Source organism: Cyprinodon variegatus, unplaced genomic scaffold (genome assembly GCF_000732505.1).
Source record: "Cyprinodon variegatus isolate N-32 unplaced genomic scaffold, C_variegatus-1.0 Scaffold132, whole genome shotgun sequence".
NCBI classification, from domain to species: Eukaryota; Metazoa; Chordata; class Actinopteri; order Cyprinodontiformes; family Cyprinodontidae; genus Cyprinodon; species Cyprinodon variegatus.
In genome coordinates, this window is record NW_015150585.1 from 855,114 (window position 1) to 879,451 (window position 24,338).

Here is a 24,338-nt window from a genome sequence, read left to right on the forward strand (position 1 = left end):
CTGGAAGGGTGATTGATAGACAATTACTACTTAGTCACAAGATGTTTTGTTTAGGCCACAGCAAGGCAGGAAGGTGTGTGATTGGACAGAGGAACATTATATGGTTAACTGTAATAGACTACTACCTGCTCTTTGTTTCTTTGCCCATTACAGTCATCACAATGTACGCTGTCTGAAGTAGCTGCTGCTACAACAGCAAATCTTGGATGCCTGTCTTTGCACCAACTTTGTGGCTCATGGGCCATTACATTTATAGTACATTGGTGTAAACGCAGCCCTTCATCATGTGGCATCAGCACACTCAGATGTAGGTGCATTACAGAACATTAATAGGCCTTTCAAAAAGACAGCTATAAGTCTCACTTACTCTGCCTACTGTTCCTCCTCACCAGTCTGTCATGATTGTCACTGTGGGTTCTGACATCTTTCTTTTATTTATCTTCCTACAGTTGTTTTCTTTGTATTTGGTGCATTTTCAATTTCAGGCATATAAAATTCTGAGCAGAGATTTATCAGTTGATAGTGGATATAGAATGCACTTTAACTGAAAGAAATAAACAACCACTGATGGTTATCTAGTGTCCAATCTAGGAAGCCTACAAAATATTTGTAGCCCTTACTGAAAATCTTTACTAAGCCCCATGAGGGACATCAGGAAAAATAATAAAATGACTTTAGGTGGCTTTCATGTACATTTGTGACAGTTACAGTACCTGTTGTCTTGCAAAACATGTACAACAGAAAGGGTTACTTTCATAGGATTCACAGAAATTCAGGGAGGGGCCCTGATGTACCTTTGTGAGATTTGATTCCCAAATACAAGAAGTCATGAAAAATTCCCATTGTCAGTCCATCCTTCATTTGACTTTTGTTTGATTTTGCGAGGAAGTACTCCAATCTTACAAGTTATGTTGGCAAAATCCCACCATTTATGTTATGCTTAGTTTAAGGATTAAATTGTTTTTTTTTTTTAGAACCCCGAGCATTTAACATAGAACATTGAATAGTTTCTCATTGGAGCCATTTAAAGCTTGGAAAGCTGTTTTTTAGCTTCCATTTATGTGGTTTTAAGTGTCTTTCAAGAGTTCATTGTTGGATTTTTTTTAAGGTAAATTGTTCATACTCCAAACAATTTCATTCAGGACGATTCTAAAGGCCCTTGACTGAGGGGGAACCCAAAAGAAGAAGAAAAGATTTGTCCCACTATATTTTTCAAATAAATTTGGGGGGAGTTGAGGACCCAATATCAATGTCTTTCATGGGGCCCCAAATTCCTGGTGGCTCCCCTGTTCCAAACTAATGTCAGCTGTAGGCAAGCAAATAGATGAGTAAAACATGTGATTAGACTGAAATTTTTGAATGATCAATAACCGAAATACCAAAAAGTTCAGATTAATGTTAGAATTTCTAATTCTGTGTGGCTCTTTTACAGCAGTATTTTGTTTCTTAGTTTGGACTGAATTGATATACCAGAAGAAAGAGCTTAATGTACTTGATGTGAAATAAACACAGTGCTCAAAAATGAGCAATTTTATGTGTAATTTTTTGCCTCAAGCTCTTCTCCCTGTACTTTTTTTTTATACTTCAGTCTCCTTTTTAAATTCCCTGCTAATTTATTGTAGTATTGAGACTAGATGTTTTTTTACCTGCATCAAGTGGGTGTAAGTAAGTCTGCTTTTTCTTTTAAGCAGTTTTTTTCACTCATGATCTAGATTTTTCATCTACTTACCGCAGTTACTGAAGGGTTTATAGGCACAGCTGTTGTGTGGCAGATTTATTTCTACTGCACTCAGGCTCACTATACTACTCTCATAACACAAGCCCTCTTGCAAAAGACATTTAAAAAATATAACCTAATAGTAGTCACAAAGTCACACTCATTCGGTTAATAGTTATTTGTCTTAACCCATTAAAATCTGAATATTGAATCGGAGCAAATTGTGGTTAAAAAGTAAGTTAAATTATATCTAATTCATTTTTTCTTCATGAATTTTTAAGTTTTTGGAGTCTTGGCAGTATATCGTAATAAACTTAATATCAGCGGCAAAGCAGAGCTACCCAATGCTCTTCATGTGCAGTCCTTGAGACTCACAGACCTGCAACTTTTAGATCAATCTCTTCTTCAGCACATGAATTAAAGGACCCGCCACAAATTTTTGCAGAGGCTTGCCAATGAGTAAATCATTAGATTTAGGTGCAGCAATGCATCAAAAAGTTAGAGCACAGTAGACCCTGAGTATTGAGTTGGACACCTCTGAATTACGTTGACTTAATCATTCCTGTTTCCTGTCTTTGCACAGTTTTTATCTTTTAATATTTGTTTGCATTTGTTTTTCAGCTGGGATGTCTGTTAAAAGTACAAAAGGAGGTCCAGACAGCCGACCCTCCTCTGCTGCAAGGTTAGTAAAGGAAATGCATGGCATTCATTAAAATAAAAAGATGCAATAAAGGTAGTCGTTATCTGTGAATATTAACTGCTCTGTCTGAGCAAAAAAATAAAAAGAATTCTATTATCTTATATAATCTGGTGGAAATAAAGCAAAAACAGACAAAAATGTCAGCAAGATTGTTATAGATCTGCAAGTCTGGGTTTGTTAAACCCTAGAAAACTTCAGTATTCCTTTCAAATTGAAGCTGCCAGTCTAAGCTGTTTATTTTTTTTACTGTTCTTCAAGCACTGTATTGTTTATAAATATTTATTTATATTTGAATAAGAAGAAATGAAAACATATTAATCCAAATAAAATACAAGTCATCTAGCGCACTTTAAATTGATCAAGGCTTCTCTTTCTCCCAGCATTTCTCCACGAGGAGGGAGGGCTGCAGCAGCTGGAAAATCGCCCGCTATGGGGAAATTCAAAAACAAGGCCCTTCAGCTTAGCCTCTCCAAGAAATTCTGGTTATTATCATCCTCTGTTTCTAATCAACATTGATTAAGACAAAGGGAGTGTGTTATGTTAGGCTGTGCACTCAATTAGCACCATCAAATGATAAACAAGCTGACAAACAAGCCTCCAGAGTTGCCCCTCTCAGAAAAGCTTTCCTGCTATGTAAATATGTAGACCAGTGGTTACAAAAGATGGTTAAAAAGTTAAGGATAAGTTTACTGGCTTACTGGGAGGAAAAACTACAAGCTTGGTTTTGGTGACAACTGTTACAGCTATAAACAAATAGCATGTAAATACACACTTCACAGCTCCAAGTCCTCCACGTCCAAGGAGAAGGTGCCTGAGGAAGAGGAGGGCAAGAGGAAGAGTAAAAGGAGCCTCAGCAACAGCTCTATGGTGGCAGCTGCCTATATCTCCTACCTAAATAAACTTTTTGGACAGGTCAGTTCTGCGGCACAATGCCGATCTGTTTTACTCTTAGATAAAGAATTTGTTGAAAAAGTAGAGCACATTGTCATCTTTGACTTTTCTCCATTTCACCACATTCCAACCAGAAAAATTTAATTAATTTTTATGTGATGAACGACGGAGGTAAGTAACAGTTACTTGAGTACCGTTTTGAATAAATGTTCCTCCGGGAGTAGTTTTACTGCACCGTACTTTTGACTTTTACATGAGTAAACCATTTTGGTGCTGTAAGTGCATGTCAGTTTGATAAATAGTTGAACCAGGAGGGTTGAATACAAATGTACAGGGTACTTTCCAGATTTTAGTTGTAAGGTAATATGATACTAAAAACTGTGTATAATTTGTCCTGAGAGCTGGCAAATATGCACCACTTTCCTCTGCTCTGTCACATAAAATCTCATTACATACATTCAAATTTGCAGTTTTAACTTGACAAAATATTGAAAGGTTCACAAGATATAAAAGCCTATGCAAGGTATTCAATTCAATTTGAATGCAGTTTATTTAGATAGAATCTGTATTCTTAAGTCTTTTATGTTGGTTTATGTCAACAATGTTCTTGCTCTGCAAATGATAAAAAAGTCCAACATCTATTTTTTATCTTTTACCCTAAAAGCATCCAGAGATTCATATTTAAACCAAAACTAAACTGCTTCTGCTTCCAGTTATAAACCATGTTCTAATAAACATACTGCATTTCAGATTAGATTCAGTCTTTTTCTGATTTGTAAATGTAATTCGCCTTTTTAACCATCTCATTCAGTTAAGTTCAGTTGATCTGTAATAAAAAAAATCTGTCTTTAATTAAAAAAAGACTATTTCTTAATTATATGTATATTTCCTCTGTGAAGAAGGAGTCAAGCTGTTTTTGAACAATGCTACCAAGCTTGCTGCATCTCTCCCATGTGGTTATGGTCTGTCATCCCCAGCAACAGTCTCCAAGTGTTTTTAGCTGAAAGGTTTACTTGCTAGATAAGAACAGAACCATACAACTGCAGCACTAAAGAAAGCTTCCAAGGGAATAGTTTCAACTTTATGCAGGAGATCTGCCTTAGACCAGACCTACGGCTAATCCAGAATCAAACAGCAGAGAGAGGCGGGAAAAAAAGAGAGGGGGGTGGAATACCTTATCTATGCCTCCATTTTCTCTACCTGCTTAAACCTGATCGAGGACTTAGATGGGGGGGAGAGGAAGTAGATTGCCATTTCCATCAGAGGACTAACAAAGAGAAACTGATGAAAAGCTACATTTCTTGGTGCCAAAATAAGACCTTATTAATTATTGTGACAGTAAAGAAGTTGGTGATAGTGTTAAATAACTAAACTAATAAATGGAATAATAATAAATGTAAAAATAGATCACAAAAATTCCTCTCAAGCCACATTCCTAATGCATTTTTTTAATCACTTTTGGGGGGGTTATTTATGCCATTTCCAGCCAGAAGAATAAAAGTTCCCTGAAAGGCAAATTGACATGGGCATGAATAATGTATGGTTGCTTCTATAAAAGAAAGAAACTTAGCCTTCAAATAAGCATAAATAATTGAATAAAAAATTAGCAGCTTTTTTTTATTATCCAGCACCAACCTGACATATTAGAAATAATGTTGATTTAAACATATTTACCCTATTTTTTGTTAATGGTTTGGCCCTAAGCATCAGACCTCTCTGCTGCTGCTAATATTTGTTTACTGGTCACGTCAGGAGCTGAGTTTTTAGCTGCTGAGCAAACATTTCAGCTCCTGTTGTCTAGGCCTCCTGCACCAATCCAGCATTAATAACACGACCAGTTTATATGATGAACAGATTCTTAATTATCATATTTTTCCAAGTTTTAATGGTTTTTGATAGTGCAATTAAGTAAGATGTCTTCCTAATGATGGCTAAATGGTTCTCGTCATACACTCACCATGTGCTGTCCATAATGCAGTTTTGGAACTCAATTATCCCTAATGAATCTCAGAGTAAAATAAGCACCCTTGAGATAGGATCTTGAAGAGTTTAGTTGACTTGCAACAACTCATATTTTCACAAAATCTGTATTATATGCTACAAAGCTGTAGAATACTTTGCTCGTTGAGAACAATGCACTTAACTGATAAACAATGTCATGTCTCAGTATTGTCAGGCCAAATCTTTTGAAAGCATAAGGCTCATAACCAACCTCGACTTTACTATAAATATTATATTTAGTAACTAAGTAAAAATGTATTTCAAAGTGCTTTACATCATAAAAAACATTGGGAAAAGGTGCACTAAGATCATTAAAAACATCAAATACTCACCAAATTGTCAAAACATCAGAATCATTGCACTAAATGATAATAGAAATGATCCACCAGATGCAGACAATAATCATGGGGAGATGGTCAATGTGTAATTTGTTCAGAGCAGCTTTTTTTTTTTTGGGATTTGTTTGTGGACTTTTAATCAAAGGTTAAGCTCTAAGCAGATGGGTCTTCAGCTTTCATTGAAAGGAATTTAGTTTATGCAGTTTTGCAGTTTTCTGGGAGTTAGTTTCAGATTAAAGGTGCATAAAGTCTGAAAGCTGCTTCACTGTTTATGGTTCTAGATCTAGGGATACAAAATAGACTGCAATTAGAAGACCTGAGTGTTCTGGAAGGTGGTTTCAATGATAGTAACTTTTTATTGCACATAATCATTCAGGGTTTTTTTAAACTAATAGAAGTGTTTTAGCCAGTATAAGGACTTAAAGTGAGACGATGTGCTTTATTTTTCTCATCTTTGTGAGAAAACGAGCAACAGCATATCAACCTGGAGAGACTCAAATGAAGAAAATCTGCAATTAAAAAAAAAGTTTTACAGTGTTTTCTAAAAATAAAAAAAAAAATTCAAATAATATAAAAGGAACTTTATCAAAATGAACAATTAAAAAAACGTCCAGCTTTACATGAACAGGAAGCTGATGGAAAAGCAATATCAAAGTGAAGCCATTTAGCATTAAGCACATAAAGGGTGCAGGCCACAGAAACAGAAAGATAATGGCCGAGATTTTGTTCACAAGTTAGGAATTTGAGTTTGGCTTCATGAGTTCACATATGAATGTATAATTTCAAACAAAATCTAATAAAAGCTGAACAAACAATATGTTCAGATATCTTCATTTGCACCGAAAAACCTTTTCTTTTAATACTGGTAGGCATAATAAATAAAGCTTATTTTGTATCACAGTAGAATAGATGGGTACTCTATTAATCCTTGAGATCAGGAGGATGGATGTGTATATGTCAGCCTGTATGTATAATTCTGACTTTGTGCTGTTTGGGGGAAAATGCAAATTTGTGCTCAATATTGTCGTTTAAATAAACTTGTTTGTTGAAGGCAAAATAGTTGTATTACCCAATTGTCTTAGATTGCAAACTATTTATGGTATATTATACAAAACTAAACCGAGTTTAGTTTTTTCTGAGTTTAGAAAAGTCCCATCCACATGCGGATTTGTAATATATTAATGTAATATATTCTATTTATCATGATTATCTAAAGTAGTGAAACTGCTGATTGTCATTTCCCAAGATTATCAATAAAAATGCCTTTATTATACCAGTATGGTGGTGAAGCAAATACATTTAGTCACAATAATACAGATGAAATGTTTGCCCTCTGGAATTTTCTGTTAAATTTTGCAGACCTTGTGGAATAGTCACTCCAATAATCTCCCAAATGATTCACTGCCACGCTGCTGGGCTGCTGTCCAAAAATGACCTGTTTGGCTCAAGTTAAACATTGGCTGAGTTCATGACTGGCATCACTTTCCCAGTTTCCTGCAGGAGACCACATTGAAAAAAAATGCAACTGGAAGAGACCCAAGAAACATAAATAAAGGCCACCCTCCACTTCCAGGTGAAAAATCATGAGCTCTGTTTATAGTAGGGATATTGTGACCTTAAACCCCTTATAATGAATTCAATTGAAACGCTGATTCTTCCTCTTGATAGTGGAAGGAATAATAATTTTGCAGTGTCTGTTCTTAGATAAGTCTATTTTAGTCAAAATATTATTGTAGTGTAAAGCTTTAGTAACATACATTTTTTTCCCCTTAATATCAAAAGAAAGGAAGCAGAGCTTTTAGGATAAAACTCAGGCAAAGCAAGGAAATCTTGTATCTTGCAAGAATACACATATTTCCAGCTTTAAAATAAACCTGAACCACAACAATAAATGAGTATGAATAAAAAAGGACTTTCTTCACCTTCTCTTCATGTCATCAGATAGTAGTTCTCCTCATTTGTATAAACGCAAATGATAAGAAGGATTTAATTTAGCGTCTTTGTTCGTTCAGTAAAGATTTCTGCAAACAAGGCTGAAATAATTGCACAATTTGTTCTTGTGAGTTGCTTTCAGATACAAGAAAGATGACATTACTTGCTTCATCCATCTGCAAAAGCATTAACATTCAGTCATTCAGAGATTAGCCACCCCTGAATTAATGTTCCTCACGACTTCATTTAGACATGCTCCTGAAACTGATGGTGAGAGCGGCGGTGTGTGTACGATATTTGTCATCTCTTCATAATTGGAGTGTAAATCAACATGACACCTATGTGTTTAGCTGATGTCAAAATAACGGAAAGGTTTGCTTTTTTTTTTGCTAAAAAAGCTTCACTGTTGGCAACTTTAAAATGCAAATGGTCTCTAAAACATTAGACTCAGTTATAGAGCATTTATTTTCGTTAACTAAGCAATAACTGAGAACAATTTAAATCATGCATTAAATCATCAGCCTCTTTTATAAAAGAGGAACAATTTTAGAAAAGGGAGATTTTAATTAAAATAGGTTTCTACATTGTCTCCAAATCTAGGGAAAAGTACAAAATCTAATTTTAGTTTCATATTTAACTCTATTTCCGGATAAATTAGGTGCTTTTTAGGTTAAATTATCTTTTAAAAGTATCCTTTAGTATAAATTTGACAAAATCACTAATGTTTTATCCACACTGATCTTTTTGATGAGGCACTGATGGAACCAGAATGTAAATATGATCGGAAAAAAACAAAACAAGGCTTTTTCACAGCTCTTCTTCTTTTTTTTCTTTTTTTTTTTGCCTCTAGTTTTCTTAATCATTAGTTTTAAACTTGACCTCTGAATGACTGTAGTCTAAACCAACAGTCTTTAAATGTGGAAATACCCCCACCACTCATAGTTCTGACTTATTTCTCTGAATTCTGAGAAAAAAACATTGCAATATTTTGTAGGCGTACTCATCATCATCCTCTGCTTATCTGGAATCTGAGCATGGGCAGCCGTCTCAGCAGAGACTTGCAGACTTCCCTCTCCCCAAACACCACCTCCAGCTCCTCTTGGGGAAGCCTGAGGCGCTCTGGTCCAGCTGAGAGACACAGTCTCTCCAGCATGTCCTGGGTCATCCCCTGGGCCTCCTACCGGCGGGACTGTCCATGGGGCATCCTGAACAGATGTCCAAGCCACCTCAGCTGACTCTTCTTAATATGGAGGAGTAGCAGCTATACTCCAAGCCTCTACAAGATGACATAGGTCCTCACCCAATCTCTAAGTGATTCTCAAATAAAAAATTCTCAATAAAAACTTTTTTTAAAATTTTACCAAAGAAAAAAAGCCAGAATTTTGAGATTAAAATCAGAATTCTTAAATAAAATTCATTGTTCTGAATTCAGTCAGATTTAGACTTTAGACTTTAGATAATTTTATTTGTCTTTTTTTTTTTTACACAAGTGTAAAATAAAAAGAAATTTCATTTGGAAACAGCTCACTGGACAATTTCATCTTTTAAAAGTGCAGCCTTGAAAAATAGTAAACGTCTGTAATTTTACACTTCTAACAATTTTATTTATTTATTTATTTATTTTATTCTGAGACTAAGTAAAATTTCAGGATAAAAGTCAGAATTTTGACGTTTTTCTGAGCTGCTTTTTTTCAGTGCATTAATTCTCCTTTTTTCTGATATTTCTAAATAAATATTAATTGTTTCGCCTCTTATCAAAGAGGCTTCTTCAGTTCTAACTAATGGTGTAGAGCAGTGAGATTAATATACTGTAGGTGTAACAGAGAAATGTGTGTGTGGGGGGGGTTCTGGTCCCTCCTACTGGATTGGCCATGGAAGTCACCTGGGGGGTGTTAATGGTCATTAGGGGGTTCTGATGGATCTTTAACTCCATGGTCAGAGTGGTTTCGGTCACATACCTCATTGAAATGTGAGTCAGCGGAGGGCTGGAGAGAGGTGAATATTCTTAGTATTGTTTCTAAGAGTGCTTTGTAAGTAAGTAAGTGCAAATCAGACCATTCTGGAAATGAAAGCTCTGGCAGCCTTCAAAAGAGACAAGGACATCACCATACTACCAGCTTTCAAAGGAAGAGGCACAGTTCTATGTAACACAGCCGACTACCATGCCAAAGTTAAACCCTCCTCAGTGACACAGCCACCAAGAATGATCCCTCCAGCACGCTAATGAAAATAATTCAATTCAATTTGATTTATTTATAGTGCCAATTCACAACATTTCACATCAAGGCGGATCACACAGTCAGATTGATTCAAAGTTTTCTATGTCGAAGGCAATCCCTCACACTAAGCATGCTTGTAGCGACAGTGGAGAAGAAAAACTCCCTTTTAACAGGAAGAAACCTGCAACAGAACCAGGCTGAGTGTGAGCGGCCAAAATAGAACATTTTTAATTTCTAAAGAAATATAAAACATCACGTCCAATAATAAAAAATTATATTTTTAAATACCGAATTGTGAGATTAACCTATGAGTACTTTTAGAAGGTACTCTTCAGCAAAAAAACACATCTCATTGGAAGGCCTATTCTAGTTTACTGAGCTGCACCTCCCACCGGTCTGAAAACAGAACAATGAGACATGATGTAGTAACAAAACATCCTGAATTCTACCTTTTCCCTTCCAGAGAGAATTTTTTTTCTTGTTTATGTAATAGGCCAGAGAGGTCTGGTAAAATTAGCAAAAATAAAACACAATCGAAACTGAATTGAAGAACTGAGTGTCAGAAACATCCATAAATTCTTAAATTGTTGAAAATTTGGACTGAAAATATTAGCTTTTAATCTAGTCTCTCTAATGGTGTAACTGGAGAAAAAAAAAAAAACATTTTTAGTGATTCTTTCTTTTTATGTAATGCTTTACAAAAGTTTTTTTCATAATTAATTATTGAGAAAAAAACTTTTATTTAATTTAATTTAAATCATATTAAATCTCCTTGTCTATTAATATGGCTGTATAATAACTTGTCTTGCGTTGCCTTCTGGAATATACAGTGAATAAAACAGTGGATAATGGTTCAATGCTCAGATTCAGAGAATGTAATGAAAACTGTGTGAAACCTAGAAATTAAAGAATAAAAGGAGTTTTTTTTTTTTTTTTACCTTAAGCTGTTTTTCTGTTTCAGCATTTAAGCAAATTATCTGCAAAGAGAAAATATTCACCATGATGCTGGACTTCTAACAGATCTCCATCAGTGACTAATTCTTCTAGTCATACTTTCTCACTCTCTGGTCTGAATTCTCCTGGAGCCATGCAGAGGATGTGTAGTTTGCGTTTATGCTGGGATGTCGTTGAGGCAGAGATAACACCTATCCTGCAGCAGTCTTCATGTCAACATTAGTATCAATAACCACTGAGCCTTATTTACTGTCAGCCCTTATCAAATCTAGTAGAGAAAAAAAAAACAGAACACATTATGGGATTTATCTAAATCTTATAAAATGGTTGAAAGAGTGACTTAAAACGCAGTGGAATTTTCCCCAGCGGGCTTTTTTTAGCTGCATTTTCAGTCTGACGACTTTACGTGTGCATGCGTCATGCTAACAAAGCAACTCACATGGCCATGCCAGACAGAATGACATTAACTGTTAATGGGCTCTGTCTGATGGATGAAGTGAACCTGACTGTGTGGCATGCCGTCTGATCCTTTCAGGATGGCAATAGAAAAAAAAAATCCAATTAATGTGCTGACCTTGCTAACTAAATATTGCTCCTGCATGATTGGACGACATTGTGGAGGGTAAACAGCACTGCTGCAACATGACAAGAGAAATCATATGAAACCATAAGGCTTTAATAAATCAGGCTGACAAGAGAAGTGATATAACTCCTGATGCAAGTGCCTCTTGGCTTCGCGTTTAAACTGAGTTGGCAATGTGATACAGTGAATAATCATTGAAACGGTGCCATGCGAAGCGACATCCAAATAAATCATGGAGCCTTTTCTCCTTGTGATGTCATAGAGAACTTGAGCAGGGTGACCTTGTATGGTTTTCTTTTTACCTGCAGCAAATGTCAAACATGCATTTTTCTTTTGTATATTAGCTTTATTTGATAAAGACATACAAATTCAGGACAACTATTCCTACTGTAGACTGATAAAAGCTCTGCTTCAAAAATAGAATAAAACAGCCTCCAGGCTATGGTAGGCATTTCTGTTAAAAAGATTTTAAAGACAAAGTTCTGAACCTTTTATGAATTATGAAGTGTCTATCGTTTAACAAGGCTGATTAAAAGTTAAGCAGATTTTTCTTAAGTTAAACCTTATACTTTCTTAAGAAAATCTAATCTTAACTGCTTAAATAATTCCTGAATAATCAATATATGCAACCTTTTTACCTCAGTTAGTGATCTTATCTGCAGATACCCATTACAGCCTTTTGCATTTGAGGGACCTTTATTTCATTGTTTTTGTTCCGTATTATGAATGGCATTAGTACATATCCTAATAATCAGCCAAACATTGCACTGATTTTGTGAAAATGGCTTTTTGTGTTAGTAAAAAGTTTCTCTCAGTGAGCAAAATTACTCAGCATGCAGCTCAGTGTCTTATAATTGTGAATTGTATTGAGTCTCAGCAGGCTTCCTCTTAGCAGCAAAGCAAAACAAGCCGAAAGCAAATTGATGTTGCCAATAATCTGAGCCTGTGTGGGTTTTTGTGTCCGTCTTTTCTCTTTGAATGTATTGTTTTACAAGCTGCCAAAAGCCATAGGCTACAGCAGGATCACGCTGTAGGATTATACATTTAAATGTTTTTTACTGTGTATCTATGGGAAACTCAAAATAGTGAATGTGTGACATGGTGGGAAAATATTACTTGGTTTTAAAGTTTTCAACTTAATAAAAAACTGGAATGTTTGCGTTTGCATTTAGAACCCTTCAGCAATACTTCCTAGAACCACCACAGCTCTAAGTATTTCTAGGTATGCCAGCATGAGCTTTGACATCTAAAGACTCATGTTTTGTTCCATTCTTTTCATTCAGATTGTTTTTCAGGTCTTGTCACAGATTTTCTTATTGGCTTTAGGTACTGGCTTTGTCTGGACCACTTGTTCACGTTCAAATGTTCAAATCTGTCGCCATCTCAAGCAACCAACAGCTCATTTGTATTTTTGGCATCTGAAATAAGGAAAAACAAAACAGTTCATAACATTTCATTCATTCTAAAGGGTATTATTTGATGTTAAAAAAAATGATAATAAAACACAATATCCAAGCAATTTACAAACCAATATCAGAGCCATCTAATAGAAATAGAGCTCTAAAAACATACTTCTGGTGTTTTTAATATCATTCTGTTGTGAAAACCCATTTCAGTTATAAAAAACACTAGAGCTTTCAGGAATGGTATTTTTGTTATAGTACATTAGTTAGTTCATTATATCAGCATCACCAGCATCAGAAGCCATTGTAGAGGGTCCAAACAGACACAGGTGACTGTAGGTTGCAGACCTGTTCTAAACTACACCATATATCCTACAGTGTAGTTGGGTGTCGAAGTTTGCCCTGAAAGGGGCCTCGAAAGGTTAATGGTTCAAGCCAACTTTCAGTGTTGCTGTGTCACACTTCACCTGCATTGTCTACTGATGGTGCTCAGAGGGCCTGGTGGTAACAGTGTACAGGAGCCGTGCTTCCGTCAGTGAGCCCCAGGGCAGCTGTGGCTACAATGTAGCTTACTGACTGAATGTAGCATAAGCACTTTGGTCAAGTTTCCTGATTTGAAAACATAAATACAGGCCATTTACCATTTACCATATAGGTTTGGCTGTAAGATTAAATATTCTCCTATGAGGTGAAACCTCTGTCTCAGTCTCAGGTCTTCTACAGCCCCCCACAAAATTTCTTTTAAAATTAATAACCTGCATTTTGTTGCATCTGCCTACCTACCATCCCACTACTGGTCACATGAATGATGTGAATGTGAATGTGTTCGTTTTCAAACGCACAAGGTCAATCAGAGCAGTTAATATACAAATCGAGACACTGGAGAGGATTAAAGGAGTTTGGGCAAATTTACAAGGTGCTTAGTATAAAAACAGCTTTTTTATATAATGATTCAAACTGTGCTTCTGACTTCAATGTCAATCTTATTTATAAAACTGATTTCAAAATTTATATTTCACTTCTTTTCACCCTATTTTTCATCATTAACTTGTCTTCTCCAGAAAAGTGAAAAATAAAAAAAACTAATTAAAAAAAGATGTTTGAAAGGTAATTAAAGCTTCAAACAGTATAATTTTATGTAGTGAGCTGAAAAGGATTGGTGTTTATACTGGATAGGATTCTTCAAATTTTTTATAGCACCTTTCTAATCAACATAGCCGAATTAAAGTTCTTGACACTAGTGCCACAGTCAGCAAATCTGATAACATGCAGGCATTCATACATGAATATGCAGCCTGGAGTGCCTTGCTCAGAAGCACATCAACATGTCACAGGGAAATTTGACCTAAAACAACATCATTCAAGTCGAAGTCCCCTCTCCCCACTACCCACCCTCCTCCACGCCCCTACAAGCAAAAATATTGGCACTAATAATTTACAAAATGTCTCCAAATTTGCATATATTTGTATTTATTCCTCTGCAGGCTCGGTTAGTCAATCACCAGGACGTTATTTGAAGCTTTTCACCTTTATTGTCTTTTCTGTCTACTTGTAGACAGACTCATTAACACATTGTGACTTCAAGCCCTCAGCAAACATGAAATCCAAAGCCATTCACACCTAAACTCGATAGTTTGCCCCTAACACTTCTGCTCCTGTTCGCTGAAATACTTGAAAATGCAAGAAAAAGGGACACAAAACAAACCAGAGAGTGGTGAATGACTCATGCTGGTAGCCATATGCAAATAACATCTTCTGCCTAAGTAGGCCAGCGTACACTGGTGCATTTCTGGGAATAAGCCTTCATGTGTTTGTTTCTCTGCGCGACAAGGTTTACTGTTGTATAGTTTTGCGTGGGCGTGTTTTTGGGTGCTTGCTGACTAAGATGATGTCTCCGGATGAAGCAGAGACTGTGTGAGCGTGCACACACGCATGAGAGCGTGATATGGTATCATTTTGCCAATTAGAGAGACATGTCGCTGGGTGAAATCCCATTAGACTCCTCTGCTAGCACACAGCAGCTCTGACATGATATGCATGTTGTCCTAATTTGGCAGTCAAAAGACAAATTATAACTGCACATTTCTCAGGAGAATCCTGTTTTAAAGTCACCCTGATTTCACACGCTGTCCTGCGAAACTGTTTTCTAATTATTACCTCTGTGTCCTTTCTCTGCACTGCAGGAGAGGGAGCTGATGCCGCTGGAGATTGATGGTAAGATGGAAGTGTTTTTGATGCAACTCCTACAAAGCACATGCATGACATATCGCTTGTGAATGCAGACATTTACGTATTACATTTTTTTAAATATATAATCATTCATATAAGATGGAAAGAATTTCAGCCTGTAATAAATCCCTGAGTATGCCATGTCTCCGGCTGCAAAAAATACATGAAAAAAACAACATATCGTGCCTTGGAAAAATATGCAGATTGTTTCATATATTGTAATATATATATAGATTTTTTTTTTATCCATTTTATTTAATGCATCATTTTGAAAATTAAGAAAAGCCCCCAATTAAACCTAGATCAGAAACCACCTATTAGATAGTCTCCACTTGGGTAAAATGTATCCCTAGTTTCAACCCATCTGTTTTGTCGGGCCCCTGTTCTCTAGGGCACCCTACTGGAAATAATAGGATTATGAAAACCAAAACTTAGATGCTACAGGGAGAAGGCTACAACTCGAGGACATGAGGGACAGATCATATAACTACCAGAAAATGGCAGCCCAAATAAGCCGGCAGGTCAAGCATGGAGAGCTTTAGACAGAGAAAGCATCCATTGTAACTTTGGAGGAGCTACAATGTGAACCAATATGTTTTTTTTAAAGGCCGACACCAATTTTTCAAACCAATAAAGGATATATGCTGATAATCTTTTTGGGAGGCTGATTCTATAAGAGCCTGTATTGCTTTTTCCTTCTTCTTTTAAATTATAAAATAGCTACAGTGATAAAAAAAAAACAACACTTTTATTAATTTAAACATTTATTAATAAATCAACAATGGATGGCAGGTAGAGGGAGAAGCATGTGTTTCCCGTGATCTGAGGCATGGCTGCTGAGTGCACAAGTGAATCTGTGAGCACATGCACGCATCGGTTTAGGTATCACTCTCCCTTTACTACGCTTGCATTCAGAAAATCTAGAACAAATCTATGGAAAAATTTAGAGAGATCCATTGCTGATAAAAAAAAAAAACACACACACAAAAAACAAGCAAATCCAATTTAGTGTCTGCTTCAAGTGTTGCAGAGAAAACACTAAACCTCTAAAAGTGTAACTTAAAGGCCAACACCAGCAACCATCTCCAGGAGAAAAACATAGATCTGTGTTTCTGTCATGGGATGGTGGGAGGCTTGTAGCCTCAGGCTGCAGGGATGCTCTTTCCTCTTAGAATGGGGGAGCCAGCTGAGTTGATGCAGAACTAGGTAGGAATGAACACATGGCAAGCTTGAGCAAACTGTTGGATACTTGAGTGTTGAACAAATCCCTTTTCAAAAGTGAAACTAGTGCAGTAATGGATAATTCATAAAGCAAATTTATGTTGAAAATGCTCCCCTCAAAAATCAAAGTCTTCAAAGCAGGAGTCTGAAAAACTTTTCTGTCACACTTTAGCGCTACAGGTCTAATGTGTGTTAAACATGTCCTCTCTGCCTGAGCTTGGGCTATTTGGAAAAGATTTTGACAAAATGTTATGTATATAGATGTAGAAAGCTAATTAAAAAGAAATCCCCAAAAAACTTGTAGCTGTAATATCAGGGGGAAAGTGAATTTACAAAGTATACCTTTCAGCTTATTTAACTGAATGAAAAAACAACAACAAATGAAAAGTGTGTCAATTTTCTTCCTCTTTGCAATTATGCCCTACTCTGAGTTAATCTATTGCATATATCCTAATTGAATACATTGGAGTTTGAGGTTGCAACTTGAGGAAATTAGAAAAATTTGCAGAGGTGTAAATATTTTCACCATCTCCGTAAATGTGTTCTTTTGGGAGATATTTAGCTATTTCAAGAAGTCATTAACTTGCCCAAAAATATGTACAACTCTTGCACAAACTGTGAGAGTGAGTTTTTATGTTTGACTCTTGGGAAGACTATTTTACTTCATGCCTTACAGTTTCATTTGTGTTTCTGCCAGAGCTTCAAGAGGCCTTTAAGGAATTTGATTACGATGCGGATGGATTCATCCATTACAAAGACATTGCAGAATGCATGAGAACCACGGGCTACATGCCTACAGAGATGGAGATTATCGAGATCATCCAACAAATCAAGATGAAATGTTAGTATTCATCTTTTGGTCAGAGTGAGTGTGCTTGATTTTTACCCCCTTCCCTCTGCTTTCTCTGAGGATCAAGCCATGTGTGCATGATTGATGACCCTTTCTAAAATGAGCAGGTGGAAGTGTTTGTATGCGTGTGTGTGTGTTGCATAAACTTCTCCTTGGGCTATTTTCTGCAAGTTCACAACTAACTGTTGTTGTGGACTTGGGGATATCTTACTTGTTCTGGTGTACTGATTAATAATCCTCGTTCTGCAGCTGCAGGGGTAGAATGGAGTTAGTTTGCATGTTTTCTACTTTTGCAAGTCTGTGGGCTTTCAATGATTTGTTATTTCTGACTTACTTTGTGAATCATTAAGTATAAGTATGCATTAATAGCATATTTCTTTCAAACCAATGCAGCATTACATCTAAATTCAGATTGAAATAGTTTCAGGGGCCACATGAGCCTTTTTTTTTTACCCGTGGGACTTAAGATAAGAATAGTAGGAACTCAATCTTCAATATTATGAGAATTTTCGTGTGGTGAACACAGAGTGATCAATAACTGTAAAGCCAAAAGAACATGATAAATGCTTTCTAGATGTTTTAAAATTAGAGGATACATTTGAATTCAGCTCTCATTCAATAACTAGACTTTTACTGTCTTTACTGTCATGATTTTGGCACTGATGGCTGGCTTGATTGCTCATTTCATTCACCTGTCTAGCTCCGCCCTGTTTTCATCACTGCTCAACTGATCAGCCTGCTCCTGCTTCTATTTAAAATCCTTGGTCCTAGCCATCAGTGCCAGATTATTCTTGAGCCTTTGGTCTAGGAGTTTTCGAGCGTTACTATAGTGTTCTGTTTGCCTGATTCTGACCTGTTTCTGTATTCGGACTTTTGAGCCTGCCTGCTCCTCTCTGAGCTGTTTGCCTGGCCTTTCTTCGGACTCCTGTTGGATTCTTCCGTGGACTGGACCTTGGTCTGCCTTTTGACTTCATCCTCTAGATTATCCTGCCTTCCGTTGTCAGCTCAAATCTGATCCCCTGTTAGTCCTGCAGCCTTCTAGGCTTCCGCGTCTTGAATGCTCTGGCAGCATCCACTGCGTCTTGTCAGCCAACTGGCTGGAATCATCCTTGTTTTCTGGGCACGAACTGAACTGTCAAACCAGGTTAGTGACTCACACGTTCATAATCATCCGTCAGCTTATCGTGGTCACTAACCTGTGTTCCTCTCCTATAGACATTCCTGTATTAGACCTCTAGCCACTGCTTCAGCATACCCACTGGTTTAAATAAACACTTTTAAGTTATTCCACTGTCTGTCTTTCCTGAATTCTGGGTCCTACTTTTCTTAGCCTTGACATTTACAGCTGGTTCAGGTATGCCTATTGGCTTCAATATATAAGATTAATATTAAATAATACTATTTAATAAAGCAGCTCACACTCAGTTTGATTGAATATAGAGAGTCTATAGGTAGCTGTGAATAAAAGCAGCTAGAACTTTCCTTTTTATACACAATCAGTCCATGTCCTTGTAAGGTTTGTTTAGACAGGAAAATATGTTTCTTACTTATGTTACATATCTAATAAATAAGAAAAGTCGAACTACTGATAGAAGACAGATAAAAAAATACCATAGTTTTATTTAAAAGCCACTTCATTCAGGTTAGTCTATATACTTGCCTTTTCCAGTAATAAAGTTGGTAGACATTTTTTATTCTTTAATAAAACTTAAAATCCTAATGTATAAATGCCAGTGCTAGGGTTCAGTTTCTTCCATTGAACCCATGTAAAGTGTTTTTTTCATTTTTACACAACCATGAGAAAACACAAGGTTTAAACAGATAATAAAAATAAATTAAAACCCAATTTCTCTTATTGCCATATCCCTAGGGAAAATATGAGAGCTGGCCTAATCCTTTAGTGCGCTTCAACAAAAACCAGCTTTATCTTCATGTATTCTCTCCGGACAGTCTTTTTGAAAGGAAACAATGCTGTTTATTTTAGTTTCCAAAAGACAGTATTTCAGTTTGCCTTTAGAGGTCCCTGGCGGCAGATAATCCCTCCATAAAAGGTAATTGCCCCTTTGCAGCGTCTGTTTGGCCACATGAACCTTGCATTGAGTCAGAAGGTGCATTTTGAATCTACTTTTTATACTTTTTATTTACTGCATGCTGAGATTCGTTATAAAAAAATCCACATCATTTTAATTTTTCTTTTTACTTACTTCACAAAGTAAATAAAATCTTTATGAGATAGTTTGTCTTTAGGATGGACTCAACCAAAAGATGAAATATTTTTGCTGAAACATTTGCTAATACTATGTCCCGGTGGAATGCTTCATTATAATGAATGTGGGAAATATATCTGACAGGAATGGAAATGTGTCTGCAGGCCGGCTATAAGGGTTAATGAGGGGAAAGAGACTATATTATATTTGAATGGGTCAGCAGCACATTTAGATATATGCAGTTTTTGTTTTAGATTTTGTATTTACTCATACAGCATTTAAAAAATGCATCCCACTACTGCTGATGCCAAGTAGGGGTCATATGTATTATTAATTTTATTCACCTCCTACCTGTGAACTTGCTCCCATTGAGACACCAAGCACGCAAATAGTAGGCAGCTTTATTCTGCTGGAACAATACAATAGAAAAAAGAGAATTGCTAATATTATACTGTACTAGCTTTACAAAACACAGCTGGGGCAAATTAGAAAGTAAAGATTTATCTGAAAAGGTTACTTGGACATATTTCAGTACTTCTGTGAAGTTGGTGATTTGACAAAAAAAAAATCAGTTAACCCCTGATGAAGAGAACCAGTTGTACAGATTATATATTATATACAACCGCTCAAAATCTCAAGCCTTGAATCAAACACACACAAATATTTGATTAGAAAGCCAAAGTATATAACAGTAGTTTTTATTTACCTTCTTATAATCGCTAAAAGCCCACAAATAAACAATACATGTACATAGACAACTCTTCTTTGTTATTTCTTTTTTTCACACATATGTTTATTGAATTTTAAACATTTAATGATGTATAACATCAACTAGAAAATACAAAGGCAAACAAAAAGATAAAATCAAAACTCAGACCTCACGTCTTTCATAAGACACAGGAAGGGAAATTATATCTCTAAAAAAAGTCCCCCAGTTTTCCTCTCATGATGCCGGTCAGTTTCTCCAGTGCCAGGTTGTTGGACATTTGTTTAATCGAGATCGGACAGTTTTTCAGTGTAGTTCTGTTTTTCTGACTATGACTGGATGTGCTCTCTTCAACCTCTGAAATGGGAGCTGGCTCAGAGCTTGTCTGCCTGGCTGTGGGTTGCCTGGACAGGGCCGCCTGTGGAGCTGGTTTACAATTGCCTTTCGTATCCCTGCTTCTTTCTGCCCACCTGCTGTTGTCTCCTTGAACCTTGGCAGATGGCCGCTCACACTGAGCCTGATTCTGCTGGAGGTTTTCTTCCTGTTAAAAGGGAGTTTTTCCTCTCCACTGTCGCTACAAGCATGCTTGGTGTGAGGAATGCCTTTGAGTCAATGAGTCGATGCAATCAACTGATTTTTCTTAGGTAGACATTTCTGAATCAATTAGACTGTATGATCTTGTTGAATTGTAAAGTGCCTTGAGTTGTCATGTGTTGTGAATTGGCGCAATATAAATAATCTGAATTAAATTGAATTAATCCACTGGTTTATTTAAATTTTTCTGTGGCTTTCCAGTTGCTGCATGCTTAGCCTGCAACAAGTAGAAACTTTTGAGCTTATTTTCTTTTATAGCTCCTGTAAAACCTTTTGGGAAAATATGCAATAGAGTCTACTGTCCATTGTCACATTACAATCATACATTAGTTACAAGTAATAACGTTCTTCCAAAAACTGTTAAGTTCTGGAGACTGCCACATACAATGAGAAAAGAGTGCTGTTATCTAAACCACATTTGACACATACATTAGGTATATCAGGGTAAAATGTGGGTTTTACAGGAATAATATAGGTTCTAAATAAAAAAAATTATTACAGCAATCTAAACCTGGTGGAAATATTTTTTGTCTTTGCTGACAGGCAGGAATTGTTCCACACCTCTGTGATTTTGGTTTTTAAGTCTGTCTTCTTTTGAGGAAAGTAATACAATGTTATCAAATTTGGAAATCAGGCTCTTCTTTGTTATTTAGCTGCCTTTTGGTTCTCTAGCTTGATAATTAGACACAGCTAGTCTTGAACAAACCAAAAAAGAACATTCACTAGGGACTCACTAGCACAACTCTTTCTGCAATTAAGTTTAGAAAGTAGTACCAGATCACTAATTAGCTTTGCTGGGGATTTAGTCTCTATCAGGCTTTTAAAAGTTCTTAAAGTTTTGTTGAAGTGGGCTTCCAGAATACAAACGAAAATTGAGCCTCATAGTTGCAAATAACAGTAGTTAAAAAGACGCACCAACAGGTGGATCTCAATAACTTAAAAGTTTTTCCCGATTAACTGGTTACATTCACAGAATAACCAACAGTGTCAGAAATATAATTATACAAGCATAGAATTATACTTACATTCATTCTATGTACAATTTTAACGGGGTCATAGAATGATTGTATAGGGCATTTGTTGCTGGTCCTTAAGGTCTCTGAATAGGGTGTGTAACATTAGTTGAGCTGAAAATGGTGTATTTGCTGTTCTATGGGCCCTAATGCAAGCCTGGTTAAAAGCCCTAGAATGAAACAACAGGTTTTCATCCTTTTATTGAATGCTCATGAATATTTAGATTGCTTGATTGGTTGGTTTACAACGAGCGAAGCTACTGAGCAAAGATGCATCATAGCAACAAGCACTCACTCACTGAAACATCAAATTGTTCATATGGTTGGGTGACCAGACGTCCTCCTTTTCCTGGACATGTCCTACTTTTCCTACCTAAAAAAATGTCCAAGGGGAATTACCGAATTGTCTGGCATTTTGGACGACTACAGAGCAGCACTTAGTCAAAACACACCAGGCATTCGAACCGAGCCGTCAGCTTCGGGGCTGGTCTGGGAACCCCAGCAGACGGGGGCAGGGAGCCAGCGGGGGACGGAGCGACCGAACCCGACCCGATGGTGGTAGCCTGGACAGAGGCGGCCCCGTGCTTCCCCCCGCCTGCCTTACCGGCCCCCAGCCCCCCCGGCTGAGGACGGGTGGCTCATGGCTCTCTGCTGAGGTCCGGTCCAGTCAGCGGCCCAGCAGCCTCTCTCTTGGGCCAGCGAACCAGTGGGCTGGTCTGTATGTCAATTTCGGAGGGTGACAAAAGTACAGGCCAGATCTAAATAAGGCAACATCCCAGAGTTTACGTCAACTCGGTGCTTTGTTTGGATTTGCCCGTTTTATGGTGGAAGTTTAGAATCATGAAATTTGCACAGAAAGGAGGTGTTGGTGGGGTTTAAATTTCTCTGTATGTCTGTTTTACCCACTGAACTATCATTATTCATCTATGACAATGTAAACTCGGTTTTGCATTCTATGACCCCTTTAAGACTGTCTGATTAATAACACCCCCTCTCTGTATTCAGTTTAGTTCATTTTAATTTAGAGAGAGAGAGAAAAAGAACGGCGGTTTACAACATATGTCCTCTTGATGCACTTTACAAAATAAAAAGATTCAGCTAAAGATATAAATATTGCTGATTCAATCTAATAATATAGCCACATTTAAGATTAATCACGTCTGCAGTCATGATTGGTTTATATTGCCAATTGGTAAAAGCCTTTCTATCTGGGTAAACCCAGCATATTGCATCAAGTAAATGACTTTGCAGCAATCCCTGCTCCTGAATATTTCTGTGTAATGGTAGCACTGATTATTGCATGCGTGCCCATAAAAAAATCTAATGGATATGACCCCTTTTTGCTCTTTATAAAAAAAACAGACTAAAGTGCCGTCTTGATATAAATACATCCTAATTTTAAAGTTTATTCTAAACAATATACCGACTTTACTTACATTAAAGTCATTAAAACTAGTTTAACATAAATATATATATATATATATATAACACATACTGTATATGTTTAAGACTTGTACTGAATATTATATATATACCTTATAATATATAAGGTATATATATAAGGTATATGATATTATATATTATATAATATACCTGTACGTTAAACATGTATCTAGATATAAAGAAAGTAGTTATTAATTCATTAATTATTCATCCTCGTGCATTTTTAATTAACCTTTTCCAAACAGGGACATGAGCTCAAACTAAATAATGCAAATCTGATCTTTTTTTTTATTTTTTATCCAGAATTTACTCAGGAACTTTGCATAGAATGAAATCAGCCAGGAAAGCATTATCAGAGAGTAGCTACTAAAATCTAGCTTCAAACAGACTTCCAGATGAACGGGTTTATTTATGCCATTCCCTTTAAACAACACTGCTTTTATAATTCAACCAGGGGATCATGATCAGTGGCATGGGCCAATCTGAAGTATTTTCCCTCTGGGATTATTAAAGTATGTCTGATTCTGAGCTATAATATGACATGCATTGCTTCTCTTGCCAAGGGTGCAAAAGCTGCAAATATGTGTCTCTTACATATGTAATGCACCAAGTTGGATTCAGCATGAGAGCTAAAGTACCACATGTATGCAATGTGTAAATATACATATAGGCGGTTTATATCTGTTATAAAGCAAATAAATTAGAAGCAACTGTCAGGATTTGTTTGTGAATTGTTGACCCAAAAGCAGAGGCAGGAAGGCAGAGGTGAATTCATAGTAGATTTAATGATCAGTACTGAAATCAAAGTCCAAAAACAACAGGCAACCAAAAATCCAAATGAAAACAAAGTCAAAAACACAAAACAAGGAAACAGGAGTCCAAAAATTTGAAGATCTAAAAAAAAAAACATGAAAACAAGTTAAAACGAACCAGAATCCATGGAGACATCAGGGGGATCACTAGCACGAGGAGCAAGGCTCAGACGAGGACCCAGCAAAGAGGAACTGAAGAGAGATGGCTTTTAAAGGAGACTGAGACAAAGAGAGGACTAATGAGCAGATTGGGAACAGGTGAGCACAGAGCAGAAACAAAACCAAAGCTAGGAAAAAGGAGAACACAAGAGGGCAGCAGAGGGCAACAAATGAAAAACCTGGAAGACTGGAAATAACTAGAAAACACAACAAAATAATAATTAAACCACTAAGACTATAAATCATGGAGCAAAATAAAACTAGACACTCAAAAGAGAACATAACAGAACCAAGACAGGGAGAGTAACTAAGAATAACCCAAAGAACACAATAAACAAGAATAAATAAGAATTAAACCATAAAAAA

The 24,338-nt window shown here is 36.5% G+C and overlaps 1 protein-coding gene across 1 annotated transcript in view; it reads left to right on the forward strand.

Annotated features, from left to right (window-relative positions):
* Nucleotides 1–2,343: 2,343 nt before the first annotated feature.
* LOC107085748 (calcium-binding protein 2-like) overlaps nucleotides 2,344–24,338 on the forward strand; it is a 29,136-nt gene continuing 7,141 nt past the window's right edge. Inside the window, exons 1-4 of the mRNA XM_015376273.1 lie at nucleotides 2,344–2,399; nucleotides 3,197–3,329; nucleotides 14,922–14,952; nucleotides 16,886–17,029. Coding sequence (XP_015231759.1) covers nucleotides 2,344–2,399; nucleotides 3,197–3,329; nucleotides 14,922–14,952; nucleotides 16,886–17,029 — 364 coding nt within the window. The remainder of the gene's footprint in view (nucleotides 2,400–3,196; nucleotides 3,330–14,921; nucleotides 14,953–16,885; nucleotides 17,030–24,338) is intronic.